The sequence below is a fragment of the Lycium barbarum genome, chromosome 10, assembly GCF_019175385.1.
Source record: "Lycium barbarum isolate Lr01 chromosome 10, ASM1917538v2, whole genome shotgun sequence".
Taxonomy (NCBI): Eukaryota; Viridiplantae; Streptophyta; class Magnoliopsida; order Solanales; family Solanaceae; genus Lycium; species Lycium barbarum.
The window spans coordinates 113,219,800-113,247,624 of record NC_083346.1 but is presented as its reverse complement, the minus strand read 5'-3'; the positions used below and the strand labels follow the sequence as shown (position 1 = coordinate 113,247,624).

General features: G+C 36.9%; 1 protein-coding gene and 1 pseudogene across 1 annotated transcript; both read left to right on the top strand.

Moving 5' to 3' along the window:
- The first annotated feature begins 5,025 nt into the window (after nt 1-5,025).
- Nucleotides 5,026-13,616, top strand: LOC132614489 (uncharacterized; annotated as a pseudogene).
- A 2,503-nt stretch (nt 13,617-16,119) lies between these two features.
- Nucleotides 16,120-23,507, top strand: LOC132613332 (uncharacterized). Its single transcript, XM_060327349.1, has 5 exons — nt 16,120-16,250; nt 16,338-16,532; nt 16,923-17,166; nt 22,306-22,361; nt 23,438-23,507. Exons 1-5 carry the CDS (start codon nt 16,120-16,122, stop codon nt 23,505-23,507), a joined length of 696 nt encoding a protein of 231 aa, XP_060183332.1.
- The last annotated feature ends 4,318 nt before the right edge of the window (nt 23,508-27,825 follow it).

The window sequence follows — 27,825 nt, the reverse complement described above, 5'->3', positions numbered from 1 at the left end:
TGTGGAATTATACTGGGTGTGTTCTTGTTATTATAGTGTCAAATAAATATCTATGACTTGTTTTACACTACAAGTTTTAAAGGTCTTCCTTTTATTATTAAACTTTGCACCTAGTCTGTGACACCCTACCTTAGGAGAAGAGTCGATCCCAAATCGACAAACACAGAAAAGATGTTAGATCTCTAAATAAGCAGGTCTTACACTCTAGTGACGCGTTTTAGAGTCATGTGGATCTAAGCCCAAAGCAAACAATATCACTAATGGACTGAGCTGTTACATATGGTATCAGAACAGTTTTAGATTACGGGTTTCACAAAAGTTATTAGTGTAAAAATGGAAAGGGTATGAAAAGGCCATGGTTATGTCTCCATTTCTATTTCTAAGAAGTTCTTTATTATACTTGTCATGGCCTTTTCAAACCCCTTTCAATTCTCATTTGGTGAGACTAAGGACGGAGCTTTCATCCACATTGGAAGGGAAAGGCCCAAATAACCCAACAAACTAATTCGGTCAAACCTCTCTACAATGGCAGCGTTTGTCCGAATATTTTATGGCTGCTATAGTGAGGTGCTGTTATATATGTATACTAACATTTGATGTTTAGATCTCCATTTAGTTGTTATAAACAAAAGTACACAAATAATTATTTTTCTAAACTTTGTATGTTATAAACGAAAATAATATACTTGTTAATTTTAAAATCCCATTAATTAAAAATTGAAAAGACTAATAAATTCATAATTAGTTGTATCATACTGATAAAGAATTTGAATATAAGGAACATATGCATTTAAAATTAATTGAGAATTTAAAATTTTCAAGTTTGACGTAAGACTCCTTCAATTTGAGGTTATTCCGCAAATTCCAGTCTCTTAGTGATAATATAACGCTTGAATTAATGAAAAGTTTTGTCCAAACTTTAGCAAAACAGAATTTAATAGCTTTCCTTGAAGGCTATCTAAGGGCTTAACAATTAACCCTTCTACTATGTCCATGACATTAATGATGAATACCATAAATATTTTATAATACATTTCTTACAAAACATAATTACTCAATATTTGTATATGGCTGTTATAGAGAGGTAATTTTACAAAGAGTGCACCGCTATAAATGTTATTGCTGTAATAGGTAGAATGTTGTTATAGAGAAGTAAAATATAACATGAAAATTTGGTTCCGGAGAAAATTAGGTTGTTGTATATATAGGAAATGCACAAGAAAAAAAAATCAAGAGAAGAGAAATGATTTTGGACCTCTTCCATATAAATCAAGAATAGAGCAAATATTTCAAGGCCTTCAGGCAAAAGATCAGCTCCCTAAAACAGGTTGAAATAATTAATACAAGCTTTGGGAAATTCCAAAGTTGTGATCATTTAAAGATATTACCTAGCTGTTTTATTGGTTCTTTTATTTGTTCTTCTCCTTTTTATTTATGCTTTTTCTTTGTAATGATAGGAAGTTATGGGTTTATAAGTATGGTAGTAGATGAAAGATGTTATTAATTACTTGAACTAAATTTTGCGTCGGGAAAATTCAAGGTTTGTTTATGAGTTAAGTGTTTTAACTATTACTCCTTCCGTCCCACTTTAAGTGAGATGATTTAGAGTATGAGGATCAAACTATCTAATTGTCGATGTGAATTTGAGGACTGTTTTTTTCTTGAGACTTGCCAATGTTACTGTATCACACTGCCTAAGAGAAGTAAATCAGGTTGTCGACTTGCTGGCTAGCTAAATTGGCTACAACTCAACATGAAGACAAGATCTATTTTTCCTAGCAACAGCTTGCTTCCAATGTAAAAGGCCCCTTTTTTTTAATTTGTTGGATAGATGTCAATTGCCAAACATAAGAATTAGATACAATAAACGGAAAAGACTCAAATATGCCGTCGAATTATCAGAAATGACTCATTTATGCGGCTCGTCAATAGTTTAGTTCATTTATGTCATCGACATTACCAAAATGGCTTATTCATGTCATTTTTTATTAATACCGATTTTACAATATCATATATGACATGTGGCCTCCAATTAGAGGTCCACATCATTTATTTAAACCAACCTAATTTTAAATCGAAAAGTAATAAAAAATCTGACCCATACACCTGACCCACCTAAATTCCTTTTAGCCCACAACCATAATCTTATTTACATCTCCCTCATTCATTATAGATTAAAAGAAAAAGAAAAAGAAAAAACTAATCTCACCCATCTCCTCTCCTCTTCTTTTTCCAGCGAAAGATAGGACTTAAATGATACAGTTTGGCAATGCTTCATTAAAATTTTGATATGAAGTGTTCAAAAAGTCCTTAGGTGCAACTTAGTCTATGGTATTAACACCTAGACTTGTGTCCCGTCTTGTTCCAAGTAATATCAGTCGAATATGTTCATGAGATCATAAAATTCTTTTGTAACTTGAAGAATGGCAGAGACCATAAAATCAGTTTGTAAGTCAAGTTTGTACAATTGTTTTTGAGGAGGGAGGTTTTTTTTTTTTTTTTAATCGTATAATGAATGAGGGAGAGGGAAATAAGATTATGGTTCCGGGTTAAAAGGAATATAGGTGGATCGGGCGTATGGGTCAGACTATTTATTAATTGGGATTTAAAATTAGGCTGGTTTAATTAAACGACGTAGACCTCTAATTGGAGGGTATTGTAAAGCCGACATTAATGAAAAATGACATAGATGAGCCATTTTGGTAACGACGATGACATAAATGAATCATTTTCAATAATTCGATGGCCATACTTGAGCCTTTTCCGTAAAATAAATCCAATTTCTTTGTTAGTTAAATTGTATAGATAGAAGAGGAGGAGGGAAAATCAATTGTAGATTTTTGTCCATACAATCTCTCGCTCTGATTTTGCAAGGTTGCTGCGAAACCAATTTGCTGTACTTAGGAGGTAAAGTTATATCCCCCTCGGCTTAATACCTAGATGGACCCTTAAACTTGACATGTTTTGTAAGATAGGCATATAAACTTATAAGGTGACCAGATAGACACTTAAACTTACTCAAAGTGTATTTTTCAAGTTTTTCAGTTGTTTTGAAAACAAAAACTATATTTTTCAAACACTCACAATTTTCATGGCCAAACAAGCCCTAAATATATCACAAAATATTTTTTTAAAAATGCAAAAATAAGGCAAATGCATATACATGAGACTATAAATGTGCACTTAAACCAATAAATACTCGCTAATCGCAATTTTGCAGCTTTCAATTAACTCGGATTTTGTTTTACACTTGAATAATTAAAAAACAATAACTTTAACCAATAAAAATCCTTAAAAAAAGAAATTTCAAATTAAGAAATTTCTAAGTTCAGTATTTCAAGTGTAAAAGAAATTTCAAATTAAGAAAACTGTAAAGCCGAGAAGAAAATCCTTAAAAAAAAGAAATTTCTTAATTTGAAATTTCTTTTTTTAAGGATTTTTATTGGTTTAAGTGCACATTTATAGTCTCATGTATATGCGTTTGCCTTATTTTTGCATTTTAAAAAAAATATTTTGTGATAGATTTAGGGCTTGTTTGGCCATGAAAATTGTGAGTGTTTGAAAAATATAGTTTTTGTTTTCAAAATAACTGAAAAACTTGAAAAATACACTTTGAGTAAGTTTAAGTGTCTATCTGGTCACCTTATAAGTTTATATGCCTATCTTACAAAACATGTCAAGTTTAAAGGTCCATCTGGGTATTAAGCCATCCCCCTCCATTGGAATTAATTCAACGCCATCTAGGTTACCCTTTGATAATTACATTAAAAATAATTTGGATATAGAATTTTCAAGTTGTTTGAAATAAAATATATATTTAAAAAGTACATAATTAGTATAAGTTACAATAACTCTAGGGGCACTGCAGTTTGCATTCTAAGGTGGTTGTTAAACCTGTTATGAGTTGGATGGAACACCTTTTTTGAGAGCCAATAACACGCGGGTGTGGCCTAGCTCCTTGGAATATCTCCCTGAGTAGAGGGACTTATTACGTTTGTTTCCTCCTTCGAAAGTCTTTATTTCAAACCTAAGACTTTAGAGATAATTTTGAACACCCTAGATTGCTTGACCTAATCTTTTGCGTTTGTTCAGGGTATTCAAAAGTTAATATATGTACATAAATACAGAAAATCTTTCATATATATATATATACAACGTAACTTTTTGGCGAGTGTGTTCGGGTGAACACCTTCCCCTCCCTCTAAATCCGACCCTGATCACAATCCACTAAAATGGTATTTATTGTAGATTGATCTCGAGGTGGGGTTTAAATGAATTAATGAAAATTTTAAAATTGCTTTTACCTATAAACATGTACTTCCTCTGTTTCAATTTCTATGATATAGTTTGACTATTTAAAAAAATAAATGAAAATTTTTGAACTTGTGATCGAAAGCAAACCATAGATACTAGTGTTATGTAAATCATTTTATTAAGAGTAAAAGGAGAAGTTTTAAGATAAATTATTTTTAAATTTAGATATATCATTTTTTTAAGAAAGTATAGATAAAACCACATCAGATGCATTGCATTTGTAATTGGATAATATTATTATGGGTGGTCAGGGGTAGAGAATAAAGTACTATACATGTACACAGGACTACATAAATTAGACAAAATTGCATTAGGTAGTTAACAACATATAAGTTCATAAATAATAGGAAAAGGGCCTGATTTACCCCTTTACTATTGGAAATAGTCTATATTTACCCCCGTTATACTATCAGTACAAATTTGCTCCTATCATTACCTAACTTGCAATAGTTACCCCTATTTTTAACTGTGCTCTATGGCTATTAGAATTCCACGTGGCCTAACATTTGGATGAGGTGGGCGCCACATGGCATGCCACCTCACCACCCTCTCCCTCTTCATTTCTTTTTTCCACCTCCAACCAAATCAACCTCCCTACCGTTACATAACTTCAATGGTGAACTTAACTGTACCATTTCGGCCTTCCAAATCATTAACCACCAACTCCACCTTATAAGGAAAATTAGCTGATATTGGTTTGCCTTTATGAATAGCCACATACTGTTTTAAAGTCCCAATTTTTCCATCTAAATTCAATTCTTGAATTTTGGTAGATGATACACTTTCAATGGAACTGTAACTTTAACCTTAGAAACAACTTTCCCAATTGCCACAACATCTTTTTCATCAACTCCTTCACCTAAAGGGTTATCAACCGTAATGGACTTGAAATGAAATACCCACTTCCTTTTTTAGGGGTTCTTGATTTATTAATCTTGATTTGGGTAAATGAGTTAGGAGTTAAGATGTTCTTGGATTTGGGTATGTTAAGAATTGTGATGATGATAAGAAAGCTGGACTAGAAGAAGTCATGGTGATTTTTTTTTTTTTTTTTTTGATAATTTCTTGATGGAGTTTTTGTGGGGAGAGATTTGAGATTTTTGTGGTGGTGGTAATTTAAGACTAAATTTTTCTTGACATTTCCTCTCGAAAACAAAATTACAAAGAAACAGATCTTAACATCAATAAGAAAAGGGCTTACAACTTCAATGGTGGTTTAAGGTGGCTTTGGTTGGAGGTGGAAGAAAGAAATGAAGAGGAAAAGGGTGGTGAAGTGGCATGTCATGTGGCGCCCACTTCATCTAAATGTTCGGCCATGTGGAATTCTAATATCCATGCTGGAGCATAGTTAGAAATAGGGGCAAATATTGCAAGTTATGTAACGGTAGAAGCAAATTTGTGCTGATAGTATAATGAGAGGTATATCAGGCCCTTTTCCCTAAATAATATACAATTAAAATACCCGATGGAATCCTGTGAACTTATACATATGTAACACCCCGCATCTTGAAACTGAGCCAAAGCTCATATCATTAGAGTTCTAGTGGAAACATTGAAGGTTTGAACGTTTTGCGAAAATGGTTGATAGGCCTATTTCGGGCAGCGATAACTCCTTGATCGGTTTGGAATTTGGGAAGGTACTATCAATGAAGTTGTAGTATGTAGAAATACCTTTCTAACGATATAAGGACCAAGCCAATCAGAGATCGGAGCAAGGAGATATGATCGTTTCAATATGGCTAATAGTAAGACACTTGAAATCCTATAGAATCGGCTAAGTTTTCGATACATCTGCCTTCCAGTCGAATTTCGTGCAAATCTGTTGGGAATTTGAGAAAACTTCCTTGATGAAAGTTGTATCCCTTTGAAATAGCTTTCCAACGGTATCTTACGGGGGTCGAACGGACATCTTTGCAAAGAGTTATGCCCATTTTACTGAAGCCTGCTCACTGGAAATTCTGCCAGCGTAACGGTGACGTTACGGGCCGTACTTCGTGTTACGGGACGTAACAGTGGACCGTAACACACCGAAAATTTCCAGAACCTCACTGGAAATTTTCACCAAGTTACGGTACCAAGTTACGGTCCGTCCTTTGTGTTACGGGACCGTAACAGTGACCGTATCTTGGTCCGTATGTACGTTTCGGGTCACCTGATTTCGGGAGGCCATAACCCTATCATAAATTGGGAATTTGGGAAACCTCAAAGACCTAAAGTTGTCGATAATTGAAATACCTTTCCAACCATAGGTTGTGGGTTCACAGGCGACATCGGGATAGGAAGATATGGACGTTTTAAGACAGAAAGGTCCCAACCCGTTTTCAAGTTGGGTCAACCCATTTCCCCCTTAGTATTTAAGGAAAATGAAAACCCTAGCAGCCTCCATTTCCCTCAAATTTCAGATTTTTAGAGAGAGGAAGTGAGAGAGAGGAGAGATAGAGAGAGAAAGTAGAAAATCAACCAAGTTTAAGGCCCCAAATCCCGAAGCTCGTGAAGGATAAAGTGTAGTACAAGTTGTTGCCGTCATTTTAATCTAAAAATCGGACTTGGGGGTGTTGATTTCATGGTGACTACCCAAAAGGTAATGTTTATACTCCCTAATCATTTATAGTTGTGAATTGATGAATTCTTGGGAGAATAATAATTGGGTTTGTTGATGAGAATTATATGAACTATGCTAGAGTTGTTGGATTGTTGATTTGGGATTGTTGTATTCATATGGATGATGAAGAATGATGTTAATTACATCTAATTGAGATTGTAGTATTAGCTAGAAGTAAAAGAATGGGGATTTGGTGAAGAAAACACCATTAATGAGGCACTACAAAAAAAACTGGTTTTAGTGACGGATTTTAGCTACACAATTTTTTCCGTCGCTAGGTAACGACGGATTACCTACGAAATTGCATTTCTGTCGCCAAAAAGAAGGAAAAAGAAATGATATCTAAACTAACGACGGAATAGCGACGGATTTGAAAATTCGTCGCTATATTTTGGCGCGAACATTAAGCCCGTTTATTTTAGCTACAAAATTTACGACAAATTGTGGGCGGCAAAAATTATTGCAGATTAGCGACGGATTACATCCGTCGTTAGATAATATGTATGTATCGCCCTGCTTTAATATCAGTTGCTACGGATATTTCCGTCGTTAACTTCTAAAATGTCAAAATTTCATGTTATTATTAGCGACGGAACCTGTCCGTTAGTAAAACCGTTGGTACAAAAAATTAAATTTTTATTTTTATCAAAGAAATAAAACAAAATAGACCCCTCTAATAAGGGAAAGAATCCTGTCCAGTATTTAATGGTCCAGTAAATCTCAATGGTGTCATGGATAAAACACACCTGGTAGCTTAGAGTTTAAATGGCTTAGATGCATTTGATTTTTTTTTTTTTATATAAAAACAACATTTCAGTTCTTTCACAAAATAAATATGAGCAGACCGAGGACTGCATAGTTGGTACGTTATTTTACTCATTTATTTCAATGACAAAAGATAAATAAATATAACATATGATTGGAACAGTCTTGAAATCAGAAAAGTGGAGTATGTATTTTTTCTTCTAATAGTTGTGTTACCGATTTTTTTTTCTTTCTAACATGTGAACCAAAAAACTAGAATTTCTATATTACTAATACATTTTTTGTTGTTTAGTCTTTTTAGGTTCACTCAAAATAAATGCACAGATTTGTTTTCAGAAACAACGTTAATGTATAAATCTGTTAGTTTATTTTTCTTTAAAAAAAAAAACATTGATCCGAACCATTAAAACTATAAGCAACCAGGTGACATTTATCCATGGCACTATTGATATTTACTGGACCATTAGGTACTGGACTGAATCCTTTCCCCTCTAATAAACCCCCTAAATTTTCAGACCCACTAGAACTTTATCAACTCTCTCTTCAAACCCACAAAACTCTAAACCCACTAGCTCTCTCCGGCTATTCTCTCCGGCAATGGCCGGTGGGTCTTCCTAAATCATCACTCTCTCCTCACCTTGCTGCCCTCTTTGCAGAAAGAAAGCTTATTTTTGAAAATATTTCAGTTGATGTAAGAATTTGTTCTTGCCTTTGTACACAAATTATTTTGATTTTTCTGCTTGTTTGTACGTACCTTGGATACCTTTATGTAAGGTTCTACTAGACAGTTTATTTTATGAGCTTTCTGCTATTTTTATTGTTATACACTTATACTCATAAGAAGGGGTTAAAAATATCTCTGAGGAGCTTATTGTTGTCTGTGAAGTTAATTCAGCTTTCTTCGGTTTTGCGGGGGTAGTAGTCTTTGGTTTTGTATTTGTATTTGTGAATATCTGTCACTTGCTTCATTGAATAATCTAGGGTTTCTTGGTTTAAGAGTTGTCTATGCAAAATGAGGGTGTTGTTTTAACTGGATTGTCCTGGTATACATGGATTCTATGTTATATTTAGCCGTATTTAGCTTGTCATATCGTCTTATTTTTAGAAGATTATAGTTTTTTTTAGCATTGAAGAGGAAATAACATTTTGAAAGAGGTATCTCTTTCTCCCCCTGAGATGTTTTCTGGAAACACTAACATTTATTCTTTGACAGTATAAGGATGTTGTTTCTTTACCTTTTTTTTTTTTTTTTTTTTTTTAATTTAGTTAAAAATAATTCACAAGCATTTGGTTGATAAAAAATTGAGGGTTTGGGTATGTGTTTTTTTATTTCGTTTTCTATTCTGTTTAATATTTATGTTTGGACTGGTGGTGTTTTTGTGGTGGTGGTTGTTGAGAGGATGGGAGTTATTTGATTGTTTAAGAGTTGAGTTGATTCTGTTTGGGTTTGATTTGGCCATTTGACGTGGAAAATCCAACTCTTTAAGTGTTTGTCTATTTGGCTTCCAAGTTGTTGGTATTTAGAGCAAAGATTTTATGCCATGGGCGCTTCGTCTGATTTGGCTGTTGTGCATCAGACATAATTTGGTTGAAATAAGTATTTGAAATATGTGTTTGGACACCAAAAAAAAATGTTAAACACATCTAAACATATTCTTCAAACTTTAAATTATCTATTTAGGTGTTGTTATAGAACCTAAATTTTAGGGGGGGGGGGGGGGGGGGGGGGGGAAATTGCCATTGTGTGAAGTATACCTTTGTTTGATTAGCCTTGTGCTGAAATTATTTGTGGTTGATGGCGCATTTTAGTCAAGTTGTCTGGTTTAGTGTGATTATAGTATCTGTACATGCTTGTTTTGGAGTTGGACTAGAACAATGACTAATATTTGTCGGAAAACAGTTTGTGTCAATATTAGGTGGAAGATATTTAATAGATTTTTAATCTTTAGAGATTATTTTTTATTTCAATTGAAAAAGAATCGTTGTTTGCTCAATTAGACGAAGCCGACATTGAGTTTCATCTCCGTCCATGGAATAAGCTAAAGCATACGAGGTAGTTCTATTGGTTTGGATTGAAATTTCTTTTTTTTTTTTTTTGCTTTGTGAAGGTCCTTGCTGTAAATTTTAGCATCTTAATATATTCTGGTTGAACCTCTCTCTTGTTGATTATCTAAAAGATGATTACCTCTATTATTTTCTTGTAGATATGACTCGAGGCAGAGGTCGAGGTAGCACGGGCCGTGTAAGCAAGACCTCAATTAGAGGTCGAGGTAGCTCTAGTCGAGGTTTAATGCCTACTGTTCCCGTTCCCATAATTAGTTCTCAACAGGGTGGTACCAGTTCTTCAGGTGGGCAAGACCAGGTTCAAACATGTCCTACTACTACGCCACCCGTTCAAACATCGGGTCATGGTAGCACCCCATCCATTTCTGAACCATCTCCTATAATACCTAATGAGAGCAACGTAATAGGCGAGGGTGCGTCTACTCAGAGAAACGTAACAGGTGAAGGTACATCTGCTCAGAGTGACACAATAGGTGAAGGTGAGAGCCACAGTAACAGGGAGCGGACACTTGTTTTTCTTTCTCCTTCAGGGTTAGTTTCTGCTTGCACCATTATTATTTATATACTGTAGTTGCTTTATGATAGGCTTCATATAATGTCTTCCAATTTTTCCAGGTTGGAACCATTGAGATTATGCTCAGAGAAGATAACTGCGTCTTTCAAGAATGAACTTGAGCCTAAGGGAGTTAATTGGAAAAGTGTCTCAGAAGAGACAAAAGATTTTTATCTGGGAGAATTTGAGGTATAATAACTGAAACATTTGTCACTAGTTACACTTAGTGACAAATAGAAAAAGCAAATTTATGGAATCAAATAATGAGTACCAAAATAGCAGTATTGGGTCATTTATTGTGTTACACTGTCAACAAAACTAGAGAAGACAAGAATTATTAGAGATCTTGTTAATAGTTAAAGACAAATATAAAGAAGAGTAACTGTTTAAATAAATAATATCTTCTTCCTCTTTTCTCCTACTGATGAATCAATAGAATTCAAATGAATTAGCTCACTCTTAACGATTTAAGTTCAATATAGCATCAGGCGTGAAAAAAACTTAAAAAGCAGGATATCTATTACCTCTGCTATTTCTATTGGTCTTATATTGTTGATAAGCCTCGTTTTATTTGCAGTTCTTTTCTTTCCCGTTTATTGGGTGACTGATGGTGTTTGTCTTATAACTCATGTTTTATAACTTTTGTCTGCTGAAATGATGAGTTATTGTTATACTCTACTTTGTAAAATTATTTCAGAAGGCATTCTATTGGGATTCTTCGATTGATAGTGAAGTGAGGAAGCAATGGCGTAAAAAGGTAACGATAAAGTACAGTGATTTCATTAGCACAATAAAAACTGAAGGATTTCGGCCAGATTATGTTCCGATAGAAACATGGGAAAGTTGGATGAAATATTGGAAAGATCCTAAGGTTGTTGAAAAAACAAAATAGCTTCAAAGAATCGTTGTGGCGGTGAGAATGCAGTTGCTAGTGGGACTCACACGGGTGGCTCTATTACCATTGGAGAGCATCACAAGAGACTTCTAAGTTGATTCTGTGGCTTTGGCCTTTGCCTAACCAAATTGTCAACATGAAGGTGAATGCAACATTAGTTGCATATTATTTATGTTGGCAAGTTTTTTTGGGACTTTCTCACGCTTGTCACAATGAATAAGAAATAGTCTCTCTAGTCTCCAGGAACTAGCCTTGATATCTGTTGCCTATTTGTTGTTTTTGGAAATTTAGACTGCCTCATTAGTTGCAGGTTGAAAATGCTGAAAATTAATGATATAATTGTTCACCTTTTTACCATTTTGTATCTTTATCTGTACCAGCAGATAAATCAGAATCTGAGTTGCTTCTTATAAGCACTTTCCAGTGAGTGAGCTTCAGTTTTCTCTTGAGCACCAACACACTCCATAGTAAAATGGCTTTGTTGGAAAAATGACTGCTATGTTAGCTGCAACATGTCTGTTGTGACATTGGTTGCTGTTTTTGTTAGTTCTAAAAGTTACTAAACTATGTGGTGATTTTTTTTTGTATAGGCTATTAAAAAGGGTCGAGATCCAACACCAAGTGAGGTACATTTGCACATCCATACACATGGTCATGATGAGAAATCTTTTATTGGTGAATGAGCCCGAATCGTGCATGTGAGTCCAACATTCTATAATCTTATTGACTTTTTTTTTTGGGGGTAAAATGATGCACTTAAGAGTTATTTATGTTATATTTGTGTTGTTTGAGAATTTCAAAATTGCTATTGATTTGTAGTCATTTGGAGAATATGTGGATTATTTGAACAAAACATTTATCTATTATATAGGCTAGAATTACTCAAGTGTTGCGGTTGCTCATGAACATATCTTCTTTGTCTGGTACTACTACAATGATGTTTATTGCCTCTTGTTCGTGATGATTGCTAGGTTGCATTGATTCAGCTGTATATTAGGATGGAATTTATCTAGGTTTAAGTGAACTCTGCTGAAATTTTCATTGATCGGTTAGACTCACTCAATAGGCTATAAACATAGTGCTAGTCACAGTTTTCTAGTCGATCTGTTACACCCGGCCCAAAGCTTGCTGCCTTTGAACCCTTAATGGTGCAGTTAAGCCAATTTGAACCCCTCTTAGGCTTTGTTGGTTATTTATAATAGCTCGTGCTTTACTTTTACCAAGCGCCCTTAAAATGTTTAAACTTGGGATCTGCTTATCAAAGATATTCACATGTTTAACAAGTTGTTGGATTTTTATGGGAATTTACCAACACCGAAGAAATAAGTAAGAAATAGTAGATATATATGTACTACTGAAATGGCATTTATAATGAGCACCAACATAATATAGCTATATTTTCTTTAGTTATAAGACACTTAGCATGTGATCTACCTGACCAGTATCTGCCATATTCATTATATACTAGTACTTACTACTACTCTGACTCTATCCCTTGTTTATTCCTAGTACTATTTTAGTTGCACAGTATGAGTGCACTTGCCTTTTTTTTTTTTGGGTTAATTTTTCCTTTGTGAAGATTAAAAAAGAAAAAAACTTGGTATGTTGGTTGTTGTGTATTAAATGGTTGGTTTAACTATCATCTGATGTTTCATAAGTATTTATTTTGATCTTAGAAATATAAATTCTAGTTTAGCTAAACATTCGCATTACTATTAGATATCATCTTGTGACCATATGCTTAATGATTCATTTATCGGAAAAGGGTCAAATACGAACTGTTATTGAAATGAATTTCACAATTTCACTAATTATCACTCTTTTACAGGAAAAATATCAAGAAATATTACAACGCCAGACACTGACCCAATCTGAAGTTGATCAATGTCAAGCCTATTACGAAGCCGTGGGAGGAGTAAAGAAAAGAAGAATATACGGTCTTGGATCTCTAGCACAATTATATTATGGGCCGAATATTCGTCCCTCTTCTGGATCTGATGCTACATCCTCAATACCACTTGTGAATACTCAATCAGCAGCTACGGGAAATTTGGATGAGTTAGTGATGCGATTGATTCCTGCACTAACAGATCGCATGCTTCCTGTAATTGTTGAGTGGGTACGTGGATTGGTTTCTTCATCCTCTTCTCAGCTAGACACTCACACTCCTACTGACCATCCATTATCTATGGCACCTATAGTTCCAGTTGCAGCTATTGATGAGGTTCTTGCATCAGTTTCTGATGATGACCGTAGCTCTCCAGTCTCTCATTAGTTAGTTTTGTTGTTTGAACTTTATTGTTGTTGCATATGATTTTGGATTTTCTTGTTTTGGATATTATCGTTTTGGATGCTTTGAACTCGATTGCATTCTGCTATGTATTTTGGACCTTGTAGAATATTAGTTTCTATGAATTAAGTTATTTTATGAGTATCTAATATATGCTTGGACAAGTGTATTTAAAATATTATATAAAAACTAAAAAAAATTGCGATGGATTTTCTGTAGCTATAACTAATACAAAATCAAATTTTGCGACAAATTATTTTTGTCACCAAAAGGAATGCAGAAATTTTTATTAAAAGAATTGGCGACGGAATTAGCGATGGAAATTATTGATCGCCAATCAAATGAAACGACAAAATAACTCATAGATTTAGCGACGGAAATTACTAACATCGTGATAGATTTCATTTGTCGCTAATGTTGGCAACGGATGAAATCTGTCGCCAATCTGTCGTTAATCCTGTGACGGATTAGTTTTTTTTGTCGGTAAATGGTTAGCTACGAGGATTTTACCGACGGACTGAATTTCGTCATTATTCCGTCGCTATATTGGTTTAGCAACGGATATATGCTGTGTACCGACGGATTTTGTCCGTCGCTAAACTCATTTTTTTTTTTTTTGCAGTGAGGGTTATAGAGCTTCATGCCCACTAAGTGTTTGATAAAATGCTTAGATGAACAAAACATGGATATTGTTGCTAATATAGAATCCCTATGACTTGTATTGCTATAGATTGAAGTTGAAGGGGTTGAAGAACATTGGGATACGCTCAAAGGCGGGAAGTTAAGGTATGTAGAACTTCCATCCACATGTGGGAACCTCTACGTTCTTCCCCATGATCCGTTTCGTAAAATCTATGAAGTTCAAATCCTAGGGCATTAAACCCAACATATTGGTAGCCCGTAATTATGTATGTATGTATGTACATGAATCCCATATATATGTTCGTTATTGTATTCCTAACCTTCCATTATGGACATTAGGAATCCTAGCTTAATCCATGAATCATGAATTCTTCCTCATGTGTTCTCATTATGTTCATATGAAACTGCATGAGTTATTTTGCAAGTTATAAACATGTTTTCAAGTCAACTACAAATATATGATTATGAACTATTGTATTACTCATAAATCAAGAACATGTTTACAAGCTATTTCATGAAACCATGTTTACAAGCTATTTCATGAAACCATGTTTACAGGTTATTTCGTGAAATCATGATTTCAAGACAAGTACAAGTAAATTCACGAAAGTCATGGGCTTCTTAGCCAACTATATTATGTTCATGTTTTTAGGAGTTGCACGAATTACCGAGAAGGCTCAGATAGCCTGAAACTATGTAGCCACCATAAGACAAGGATCGCTCCGCCAGTTAGGACGATACCTTAATTTCACACTGAATGGTTCCATCAGGTACGTTATTACCTTATACCCTGGCAAGGTATAGGGGCTCTGCTGGTCCGGCGAGGTACCAGACTCCACGTATCCACGTGGTGATATCATGTGTCGGTTTATGAAATGCTCTCCCTACTTATCATGTTTTACTCATGTTATATAAATATATGTACTTATGCTCATGTTCATGTCCAAGTTTTCAGTTTCAGTTGTTATCATGTTATTCTATGTCCCATGTTGTTTCTTCCGGTTGCTTTACATACCCGTACATTCAATGTGCTGACGTCCCTTTTTTATTGCCCGGGGGCCTGTATTTCACGATGCAGGTACGAATTTATAGGACGACGCTTCTGATCATTAGGATTCGCTCGTACCAGCTTATTGGTGAGCCCCATCTCATTCGGGGTTTAGACAATGTATTTCTTTCCTTAGTTTTGCATTTAAAGGTATGCTGGGGGCCTTGTCCCAGTTAGTATGTTTTTCAGTCAGGCCCATGGTAGAGGTTTCATAGATTAGAACAGACAGTTATGTCATGTCAGACAATCGGAGTCGCATAGCCATTTTGGCTCACTCATGTTTAAACAAGTACTTTATTACGTATTATGATTTATTACGTTCTATAAAGGCTCATCATGCATTCACGTTATATTCCACTTATGTTATGCATCATGATGATTCAGCAAGTCATGTGGTTCGCTCGGTCACATGTAGTCAGACACCGAGTGCCGTGTTACGTCTAGGCCATGGTTCGGGGCGTGACAAAGCTTGGTATCAGAGCCTAGGTTCAAGGATCTTTAGGGAGTCTATGAAACCGTGTCCAGTGGGGTCTCTTTTATATGTGTGAGGGCCCCACACATATAAACATTTGACCACCAAGACATTCAGGATTGTCTCATTTCTTTCATATTCTAGATCGTGCAGTTAGAGCAATATTTTTAGGATGGCTTCCTAATTCGTGTGTGTACGTGTTTTCAGAAAATGTCGTACAAAAGAACTTACAAGAAGAAAAACACAGCCACCAGCCAAAGGGCTGCCGCCGAAGTAGCTCACGAAGATACTGTTCCGACTTAGGCAACAGCTCCAACCGCCTCTACCGTTACACCTCCTAGTGCTTCAGACAGGGATATTAGGAGTGCTATCAATATGCTCACCCAGCTGGTAGCAGCTCAGGCCCAACGTCAGGAATCTGGGTCAAGTTCAGGAGGTAATGGAGAATCTTCTAAGGCGAAGGACTTTCTCAGAATGAATCCCTCAGTATTCACGGGGACGAAAAAGGATGAAGATCCTCAGGACTACATTGATGCTCTCCAAAAGATCTTCAGGATTATGGCCGTTATCGAAACCGAAGCAGCTACTTTTGGAGCTCATCAGGTGTAGAGTATTGCTAACACGTGGTATGAATCTTGGGAATTGTCCCGAGGTGAGAATGCTCCTGACGCCACATGGGATGAATTTGCTAGCGCATTCCTAGACCATTTTATGCCAGTAGAGCTCAGAGAGGCTAAGGCTGAACAGTTCCTGAAGCTCAAACAAAATGGCAGGCCAGTTCAAGAATACTATTTGGAGTTCGTTAGCCTGGCAAAGCATGCCCCACACATGGTACCTGATATAAGAGCAAGAGTGAGAAGATTCGTTGGGGGTCTTGATTCCCATTTGTATGATGGAGCCAATATTGCTGCACAGAATGGGACAATGACTATTTCCAAGATGGTTGCTTTTGTACAGGGCAAGGAGACAAGGCTAAAGGAGGAAGAAACCTTACAAAAAGAGAAAGACAAGGAGTTCAACAAGAGGGTCAAGTCTACCGGACAATTCAGCGGGAACCGAAACAGGAACTTCTTTAAGAACAGGTCAGCAGTACCTGCTCCGTCCACAGCAAGTGCCCCACTTCCTAAGTTCCGCAATGATAAGAAGCCGAATTTCAGGCCATCAAGCTCGTACTCTCAAGCTAGTGGGGGTCAGTTGACTTATACTTATCCGATGTGCGGCAAGTGTAATAAGAGACACTTAGGTAATTGTCGTGTGGGTACTGATGCCTGTTTTAGATGTGGTCAGAAGGGCCATTTTCTGAGAGACTGTCCATCAGCCAGGCAGGGTACTGGAGGTAATATGACGCCATCCATAAATTCAGCAGTCCCTCGTAATAATCAGGCCCAGCAGGGGAACAATGCAGTTAGGTCTGGAAACACAAGCGGGGGGCGAAACCGCATGTATGCATTGACAGGCCGTCAGGATACAGAAGCTCGAGCGGATGTTGTTACAGATACCCTAACAGTTTTCACTTTCGATGTATATGCCCTTATTGACCCAGGATCCACTCTATCTTATGTAACCCCTTTTGTTGCTAAGAAATTTGGTATTGAACCTGAAAAATTGTATGAACCCTTTGAGGTGTCCACCCCCGTTGGGGAATCGCTCACAGTTAGACATATGTATAGGGGTTGCCCAGTTTTAGTCTACCATCGCAGAACCATAGCTGATTTAGCAGAATTAGAAATGGTAGACTTCGATGTGATCATGGGTATGGATTGGTTAGCTTCACGTTATACCACAGTATGTTGTAGAACTAAGGTGGTAAGATTCGAGTTTCCAAATGAGCCAGTCATAAAATGGAAGGGAACTTCGGTAGTACCCAGGGGTAGATTCATTTCTTACTTAAAGGCCAGAAAAATAATTTCCAAAGGTTATATCTACCACCTAGTTCGAGTCAAAGATTCAGATGCTCAGACTCCCACTTTCCAATCTGTTCCAGTTGTAAATGAATTTCCGGAAGTCTTCCCAGAAGATCTCCAGGAGTCCCTCCTGACAGGGAGATTGAATTTGGAATTGATCTACTTCCCGATACTCAGCCGATATCTATTCCGCCATACAGGATGGCCCCAGCAGAGTTAAAAGAGTTAAAATCCCAATTGAAAGATCTTCTTGATAAGGGGTTTATTAGGCCTAGTGTTTCGCCTTGGGGTGCACTAGTCCTATTTGTCCGAAAGAAGGATGGTTCTTTACGTATGTGTATAGATTACCGTCAGCTGAACAAGGTCACCATTAAGAATAGGTACCCTCTTCCTAGAATCGATGACTTATTTGATCAGCTGCAAGGCGCCCAATGTTATTCCAAGATTCACCTCAGAACAGGCTATCATCAGTTGAAGGTTAAGGAAGTTGATATTCCGAAGACAACTTTCAGGACTCGTTATGGCCATTTTGAATTTCTTGTTATGTCATTTGGGTTGACAAATGCGCCAGCTGCTTTCATGGATCTTATGAATAGGGTATTCAAACCTTATCTCGATTTATTCGTCATTGTCTTCATTGATGATATTTTGGTGTATTCCCGTAATGAGGCCGAACATGCAGAACATCTCAGAATAGTGTTGCAGACTCTTAAGGATCGTGAACTTTTTGCAAAATTCTCAAAGTGTGAGTTTTGGCTTAAATCAGTAGCATTCTTAGGCCATGTGATCTCGGGTGAAGGCGTTAAAGTTGATTCTCAAAAGATTGACGCCGTAAAGAGTTGGCCCAGACCCACCTCAGTTTCTGATATAAGAAGTTTCTTGGGTTTGGCAGGCTATTATAGACGCTTCGTAGAAGGGTTTTCCTCTATCTCTGCCCCATTGACTAAGCTGACTCGAAAGAAAGTTAAGTTCCAATGGTCAGATGCTTGTGAGCGAAGCTTTGAAGAGTTGAAGAAGAGATTGACTTCTGCTCCAGTTTTGACTCTGCCAGAGGGAACTGAAAGATTCGTGGTTTACTGTGATGCTTCGGGAATTGGTCTCGGATGTGTCTTAATGCAGCATGGTAAGGTTGTAGCTTATGCATCCCGTCAGCTCAAGGTTCACGAAAGGAATTACCCGACTCATGACTTAGAGTTAGCAGCTGTAGTTTTTGCACTTAAGATATGGTGACATTATTTGTATGAAGTGCACGTTGATATCTTCACGGATCATAAAAGCCTGCAGAATATCTTCAAGCAAAGGGAGCTAAATCTTAGACAGAGGAGATGGCTCGAATTGCTTAAGGATTATGATGTGGATATTCTTTATCATCCGGGAAAAGCGAATGTTGTAGCTAATGCTCATAGTCGGCATTCCATGGGGAGTTTAGCCCACGTGGATGTGGATAAGAGAGTCATGACAAAGGAAGTTCACCGTTTGGCCAATCTTGGAGTTCGACTTTTGGAATCCGAGGATGGTGGTGTGGTTGTTCAGAATAATGCTCTTTCCTCTTTAGTCGTTGAAGTCAAGGAGAAACAATTTAGTGATCCCTATTTATTGCAGCTGAAGGAAGGGATTCACAAACATAAGACAACAACTTTTGAATAAGGGGGAGATGATGGTACCTTGAGGTACCAAGGCAAATTATGTGTCCCAGATGTAGATGGGCTCAGAGAGCGAATCATGTCAGAAGCTCACAATTCCAGGTATTCCATTCACCCAGGTTCCACTAAGATGTATCATGACCTCAAGGAGATTTACTGGTGGAACGATATGAAGAAGGAAGTGGCAGATTTTGTGGCTAAGTGCCTGAACTGTCAGCAGGTGAAAGCCGAACACCAGAGGCCAGGTGGCTTGGCCCAGAATATTGATATTCCTGTCTAGAAATGGGAAATGATCAATATGGATTTCGTATCAGGTTTACCTCGTTCAGCTAGGAGACATGACACTATTTGGGTGATCGTTGACCGGCTTACTAAGTCAGCACACTTTTTGCCAATCAAGACCACATATTCAGCTGAAGATTATGCCAAGCTGTACGTTAATGAGATTATCAGATTGCATGGGACACCAGTGTCCATTATTTCAGATCGTGGTGCTCAGTTTACAGCGAACTTCTGGAAATCCTTTCAGAAATGATTAGGTACCAAGGTGAACCTCAGCACAGCTTTTCATCCACAAACAGATGGTCAGACAGAGCGTACTATTCAGACTCTGGAGGATATGTTGAGAGCATGTGTCTTGGATTTCAAAGGTAATTGGGATGATCACTTACCACTCATTGATTTTTCATATAATAACAGTTATCATGCTAGTATTGGGATGGCCCTATTTGAAGCTCTGTATGGGCGAAGATGCAGATCACCAATTGGTTGGTTTGAAGTAGGTGAAGCAGAGTTGTTAGGACCAGATTTGGTTTATCAAGCTATGGAGAAAGTCAAGTTAATACAGGAGCGTTTGAAAACAGCTCAGAGTCGCCAAAAGTCTTATACAGATGTGAGACGAAGGGATTTAGAATTTTCAGTTGATGATTGGGTGTTCCTTAAAGTCTCACCCATGAAGGGTGTTATGAGATTTGGCAAGAAACAGAAGCTAAGTCCCAGATATATTAGACCTTACAGAATTCTACGAAAGGTCGGTCTAGTGGCTTATGAACTTGAGTTGCCACAAGACTTGGCTGCTGTACATCCCGTGTTTCATGTGTCCATGTTGAGAAAGTGTGTAGGAGACCCATCGTTGGTTGTTCCTACTGATACTATCACAGTTAAGGATGGGTTGACTTATGAGGAGATCCCTGTAGCCATTCTTGATCGTCAAGTTCGCAAGTTGAGAACTAAGGAAGTAGCCTCAGTAAAGGTCTCGTGGAGGAGCCAGAAGGTTGAAGAGGCTACGTGGGAAGCCGAAGAAGACATGAAATCTAGATATCCTCACTTGTTTGAAGAGCAAGCAGATAGACTTCAAGGTAAATACCTTTAGTATCATGTCATGTCCCTTATGTATTCATGCCTCACATTTCACGTTCAAGTTCATGTATTCGCTATTCATGTCTCATATTTAGGCACTGATGTTTTCATGAAAATATGTCATGTTAGTTTCCATACCCCATGTCATGTTATGTCTCATGTTCCACGCTCATGTCAGCTATCCAGATAACCATGTCATGTTAGTTCAGTCTCCATGTTTCATGCCATGTTTCCTTCACGTTCATGTAGTCAAGCCATGTCCAACCATATTCTTAACCATGACCCATCATTCGAGGATGAATGATCCCAAGGGGGAGATATTGTAACACCCCGCATCTTGAAACTGAGTCAAAGCTCATATCATTAGAGTTCTAGTGGAAACATTGAAGGTTTGAACGTTTTGCGAAAATGGTTGATAGGCCTATTTCGGGCAGCGATAACTCCTTGATCGGTTTGGAATTTGGGAAGGTACTATCAATGAAGTTGTAGTATGTAGAAATACCTTTCTAACGATATAAGGACCAAGCCAATCAGAGATCGGAGCAAGGAGATATGATCGTTTCAATATGGCTAATAGTAAGGCACTTGAAATCCTATAGAATCGGCTAAGTTTTCGATACATCTGCCTTCCAGTCGAATTTAGTGCAAATATGTTGGGAATTTGAGACAACTTCCTTGATAAAAGTTGTATCCCTTTGAAATAGATTTCCAACGGTATCTTACGGGGGTCGAACGGACATCTGTGCAAAGAGTTATGCCCATTTTACTGAAGCCTGCTCGCTGGAAATTCTGCCAGCGTAACGGTGACGTTACGGGCCGTACTTCGTGTTACGGGACGTAACAGTGGACCGTAACACACCGAAAATTTCCAGAACCTCACTGGAAATTTTCACCAAGTTACGGTACCAAGTTACGGTCCGTCCTTTGTGTTACGGGACCTTAACAGTGACCGTATCTTGGTCCGTAAGTACGTTTCGGTTCACCTGATTTCGGGAGGCCATAACCCTATCATAAATTGTGAATTTGGGAAACCTCAAAGAACTAAAGTTGTAGATAATTGAAATACCTTTCGAACCATAGGTTGTGGGTTCACAGACGACATCGGGATAGGGAGATATGGACGTTTTAAGACAGAAAGGTCCCAACCCGTTTTCAAGTTGGGTCAACCCATTTCCCCCTTAGTATTTAAGGAAAATGAAAACCCTAGCAGCCTCCTTTTCCCTCAAATTTCAGATTTTTAGAGAGAATAAGTGAGAGAGAGGAGAGCTAGAGAGAGAAAGTAGAAAATCAACCAAGTTTAAGGCCCCAAATCTCAAAGCTCGTGAAGGATAAAGTGTAGTACAAGTTGTTGCCGTCATTTTAAGCTAAAAATCGGACTTGGGGGTGTTGATTTCGTGGTGACTACCCAAAAAGGTAATGTTTCTACTCCCTAATCATTTATAGTTGTGAATTGATGAATTCTTGGGTGAATAATAATTGGGTTTGTTGATGAGAATTATATGAATTATGCTAGAGTTGTTGGATTGTTGATTTGGGATTGTTGTATTCATATGGATGATGAAGAATGATGTTAATTACATCTAATTGAGATTGTAGTATTAGCTAGAAGTAAAAGAATGGGGATTTGGTGAAGAAAACACCATTAATGAGGGTTATAGAGCTTCATGCCCACTAAGTGTTTGATAAAATGCTTAGATGAACAAAACATGGATATTGTTGCTAATATAGAATCCCTATGACTTGTATTGCTATAGATTGAAGTTGAAGGGGTTGAAGAACATTGGGATACGCTCAAAGGCGGGAAGTTAAGGTATGTAGAACTTCCATCCACATGTGGGAACCTCTACGTTCTTCCCCATGATCCATTTCGTAAAATCTATGAAGTTCAAATCCTTGGGCATTAAACCCAACATATTGGTAGCCCGTAATTATGTATGTATGTACATGAATCCCGTATATATGTTCGTTATTGTATTCCTAACCTTCCATTACGGACATTAGAAATCCTAGCTTAATCCATGAATCATGAATTCTTCCTCATGTGTTCTCATTATGTTCATATGAAACTGCATGAGTTATTTTGCAAGTTATAAACATGTTTTCAAGTCAACTACAGATATATGATTATGAACTATTGTATTACTCATAAATCAAGAACATGTTTACAAGCTATTTCATGAAACCATATTTACAAGCTATTTCATAAAACGATGTTTACAAGCTATTTCATGAAACCATGTTTACAAGTTATTTCGTGAAATCATGATTTCAAGACAAGTACAAGTAAATTCACAAAAGCCATGGGCTTCTTAGCCAACTATATTATGTTCATGTTTTTGGGAGTTGCACGAATTACCGAGAAGGCTCAGATAGCCTGAAACTATGTAGCCACCATAGGTCAAGGATCGCTCCGCCAGTTAGGACGATACCTTAATTTCACACTGAATGGTTCCATCAGGTACGTTATTACCTTATACCCTGGCAAGGTATAGGGGCTCTGCTGGTCCGGCGAGGTACCAGACTCCACGTATCCACGTGGTGATATCATGTGTCGGTTTATGAAATGCTCTCCCTACTTATCATGTTTTACTCATGTTATATAAATATATGTACTTATGCTCATGTTCATGTCCAAGTTTTCAGTTTCAGTTGTTATCATGTTATTCTATGTCCCATGTTGTTTCTTCCGGTTGCTTTACATACCAGTACATTCAATGTGCTGACGTCCCCTTTTTATTGCCCGGGGGCCTGTATTTCACGATGCAGGTACGGATTTACAGGACAACGCTTCTGATTATTAGGATTCGCTCGTACCAGCTTATTGGTGAGCCCCATCTCATTCGGGGTTTAGACAATGTATTTCTTTCCTTAGTTTTGCATTTAAAGGTATGCTGGGGGCCTTTTCCCAGTTAGTATGTTTTTCAGTCAGGCCCATGGTAGAGGTTTCATAGACTAGAACAGACAGTTAAGTCATGTCAGACAATCGGAGTCGCATAGCCATTTTGGCTCACTCATGTTTAAACAAGTACTTTATTAAGTATTATGATTTATTACGTTCTATAAAGGCTCATCATGCATTCACGTTATGTTCCGCTTATGTTATGCATCATGATGATTCAGCAAGTCATGTGGTTCGCTCGGTCACATGTAGTCAGGCACCGAGTGCCGTGTTACGTCCAGGCCATGGTTCGGGGCGTGACAACATATACATAATTGATAATACAATAGGCCCGTTTGTATAAAATACTACTAATAATAATAATTTAAGTTATCAACTTGATTTTAAATAAAGAAGTAATGAACTACCTTTTTTTGGACATGAGTAATGAACTACCAACACTTAATTTCTTATAAATTAAGTTCATTTGACACTTGTGGAAAAAATACCCAGAACAAAAGATGGTCAAGTTCATCGAAGATATCAAGAACAAGATTCAAGATCTGTTGGAATGCCTTTTTTCATGTGGAAAATCTTCTGAAGGTAAAGAGTTCTGAAAACTCTCTTATTTACATAATTTTCAGTCTTTTAGGGTGTGTTCGGTCTGAAGGAGGTTTTTTTTTTTCCTTGTAGAAAACACTTTCCTGAAGAAATTTTATCTTACTATCCAACATTGTCGAATTAGAAACTATTATAAATGGACTAACAGGAAGAAGAAAAAAGGCAAAGAAGACTCTAACGCATTGAAAATGGTTTGAATTTGCCCTTCTTCTATCTATTAGACTCTAATTCCATTTAGTGTTAATTTTGAATTAAAATGCTCATCCTTATAATTCTAAAGTAACTATGAGATAACAGATGTGGGGCTAATAATTAAATAAGTAACATTGATTTATTGATCCACAAGGATATTAGACCCAGCATATAAATAGCCCAACCCTTTTGGATGAACAAAAACTAAAACATAAATCTTAAGCTTACCCTTGCCTGCCGAAAGAAAAAACAAACAGAAGGTCGTCGATTATCAAGAGATTACCGACCAAAAAACGATGGACCATGTTTTCCTCCACTATCACCACTAAAATAATGTGTTTTACCGAGGAAAGAAACTAAGGAACACCATCGGTTATCAGGGTAAGCCTGTCAATTGGGCCGGGTCAGCTCGGGACCGGCCCAGCCCCCAACCCAGTAAAAGGGTGGTGGGCTGGCCTAGTGAAACAAATTAGGGGGCTGGGCCGGACATGCCATTTAACCGGTAGCCCGGCTCACCATATATATATATATATACGGGGGCCCGGCCCGGCCCACTTTGAATTAATTTTTTTTTAAAATATATATTATTAAAGTGGTATATTTGTGTATATCTTGAATATGTTGTTGGAATGAAGACTCCCAACAGCTATTTAAGTGCTAAAAATTATAAAAAGTTGAGAATGTGATCCAAGGCTACATAAGTAATTTAAAATAAAACTTCAAACTTAAATTGATAACATTGCAAATTCAAAACATACAAACTTGAACGATTAACTTATTACAAATGAAAAGTTCAAAACGCTAACATCGATGGAGAAATTTAAAGAATAGATAAACTTCAAAGTTCAATTTTGTGCCCTTTGTCCAAGTGCCTACGTAATAGACCGGTACCCCCAAAAACCGGTTCGGACTTATGGAGATATATTTGACCATAATGTTGACATTTAACATGTTCCTCATCTAATCGCTCAAAATGCAACCACACCGGTCTTCGAACTGGAGGATGAGGTGGAGGATTATCATTATCCATTAAATTTGAATTTTGAAATTTGAACTTGGAAGTTGGAAGGGGGGAGAGGGAGAGAGAGAGAGATTTAGATGAGTAGGAAATTTAGGGAAAGAGGAGAGTAGGGAATTGTGAGACAATATGGAGAAGAATGAATGATATTCATAGATTGAAAATAGGGCCAAAGTATAATTTAGGAACTTGATGGTTAAAATAAAATTGACAACAACTAGATTTTAAAGTATCAAACTTAATAAATTGTAGTATTAGATTTTTTTTTAAAATAATTAAAATCTGCCCCGATCCACTAACTACAACTTGGTCCGGCCCACTTAGCCCACTATGTATCCCTACCTGGGTAGGGGCTGGGCCAGACACCCCTTTCCCTCCTCCAACCTGGCCCCCAACCCGACCCACTAACTATGATCCGGCCCGACATTTGACAGACTTATATCAGGGATTATCGACCAAAAATATTCGGATCACACTCCGCTTGAGATAATAATCGTCGATAAAAATAACTGACGGACATTGCCGAAAATTACCAATAGACACAATCTTATAATTAAATTAAACATATGGCATTATTTTGTGATAACTCAGAGGGGAGAAATCTAAATCGACACAGTTAACCGACTAAGTCCGTCGATTTTATAATTTTTTTTAAGGGAAGATATTTGGAGGAAGAAAACCTCTTGATAGAGATCTCTCTCTATCTCTCTTTTTGTTCTTTGAGAAAAACATTATGCAACTCTTTTGCAGAGGTTTAATTTCGTCCAAACTATCATTTATTTCTTGGTAGCTTTTTTGTACCTTAGTAAGCTTATAGTATTGATGAATAATTGGTAGACAACAATATCTACAATTCTACATATCTATGTTGCACGTGATAAGAGAAAGTTGCTCAGATGATCAGTAAACATCTTTCACTTTCAACTCAAAAGTTATAAATTCGAAAAAAAAAAGGTAAGCTTCTAGAGGAGATGTCAAGAAAAAAGTGAATTAGATCCAGTTAAATGGAGTACTTAATTTGGAGAATGATATAGTCAAAGAAAAATCGATTACGAAACCCATTTCCAGTCAAAGTAAATAGTCCATCTTAGTCAACTGTCGTGTATTTGACTATTTTAGTACTCACCCGCTGCCACGTATCCTAGGGTTCTGAATTACTCTAATAATTTACAAAAATCACATGGTTCTTATGCTCTAATTAACATAAGGTGTACTCTCCTCCGTCATGGTTACTAAATATAATTGTTTCTCATTTTACCCGTAACAAACTTTGTCATTAATAGAAACGACGCATAAATAAAATAACATCTAATGAAGAAAAATTACAATTTAGACATAAATAAACGTAATTAATCAAATAAAATAAAAAAGCCACAGATAATTTGAGACGGAGGGAGTAATGAATGAACCTTCCACGTTCCAACACATATTCTCGTATATATATAAAGAAACTTCAAAATACACGGAAAATGAAAGTCCGTAATTAATTTCACTGTAGAGACATGAAGAGCAAGATTAGAGTTCTCTTTTGAGTCCGTTGTATCATGTAGAAAAAGGCACTTAGTATTTGAAGATTATAATCTTTTTCTACAAATTAAATCAATGTTCTACTCTCTTGATTTCATAGTTTTTTTTATTTTTATTTTTTATAACTAATAGTAGAAACATAGTATTATTTTGAAAAGGGAAGCATAATTTATTTCTGAAGTATCTAATTTGTCTTATATTTGCTCTATGTTTACCTTTGTGTCCATGAATGCACCACACTGTTAATTTCATCTCATATTTGCCTCTCTTAATAGTTGTAGTAGTTTCGTCTCATATTTGCATGTTCTAATGGTGATCTATTCTTAGCTCTGACAATTGTCAAGGTAGAGCCACGTAGACAAGTAAAAGGTTCAAATAAGCAACAAAAGGGATCGATCAAATATTTTCTCTCTCTACACAACGGCTACCTCCCCCCAATTCTAGGCGACTGAAGCTCACTCTCCGGCCCCATGGGCACGCTGGAGACACCAGAATCGGCATGTCTCAACGACCAAGCAACAGTAAACACTATTCCGACTACAGTGACGGACCAATTTGCCTCTAATTCCAACTATGCTAAAGCAATTCAAAACCCTAAAGCTCCTATCTTGAAACAAAATCGAATGGGTAACCCAGAAATCACTACCAAATACACCACTCATAATGGAATACCAACTGCGCTATTAAACAACGGGGAATATTACGGTGTACTGTCTGATGAATGTAAATTTACTTTGGTTGGGAAGTTTATTCGATCCAGGCCCCAAATAGAAAAGCTACGAGCAAGATTTGCAGAGATAATCACTGTTAGAGGTAAAGTTACAATTGATGTTTATGATTATCGTACAGTCTTTCTCGATTTCTCAAATGAGGATGATTTTAAGACAGTTTGGTATAGACGCTCCATTGAAATTGATGAACAAGTTATGTGGTTAGAAAAGTGGACACCGGAGTTCAAATCGCATGAGGATTCTTCAGTAGTTCCTGTTTGGGTTCTATTACCTGGTTTGCCCTTTCACTTTCATTCGTGGAATTATA

Bases quoted from the DNA above. Each gene is read 5' to 3' on its own strand.
- LOC132613332 (XM_060327349.1), top strand. From the start codon at position 16,120: ATGAATCCCTCAGTATTCACGGGGACGAAAAAGGATGAAGATCCTCAG. The intron at 16,251-16,337 runs GTAGAGTATTGC...TGAATTTGCTAG, and splicing joins ACTTTTGGAGCTCATCAGGT to CGCATTCCTAGACCATTTTA. The intron at 22,362-23,437 runs GTATGTAGAACT...TTGCATTTAAAG, and splicing joins CTCAAAGGCGGGAAGTTAAG to GTATGCTGGGGGCCTTTTCC.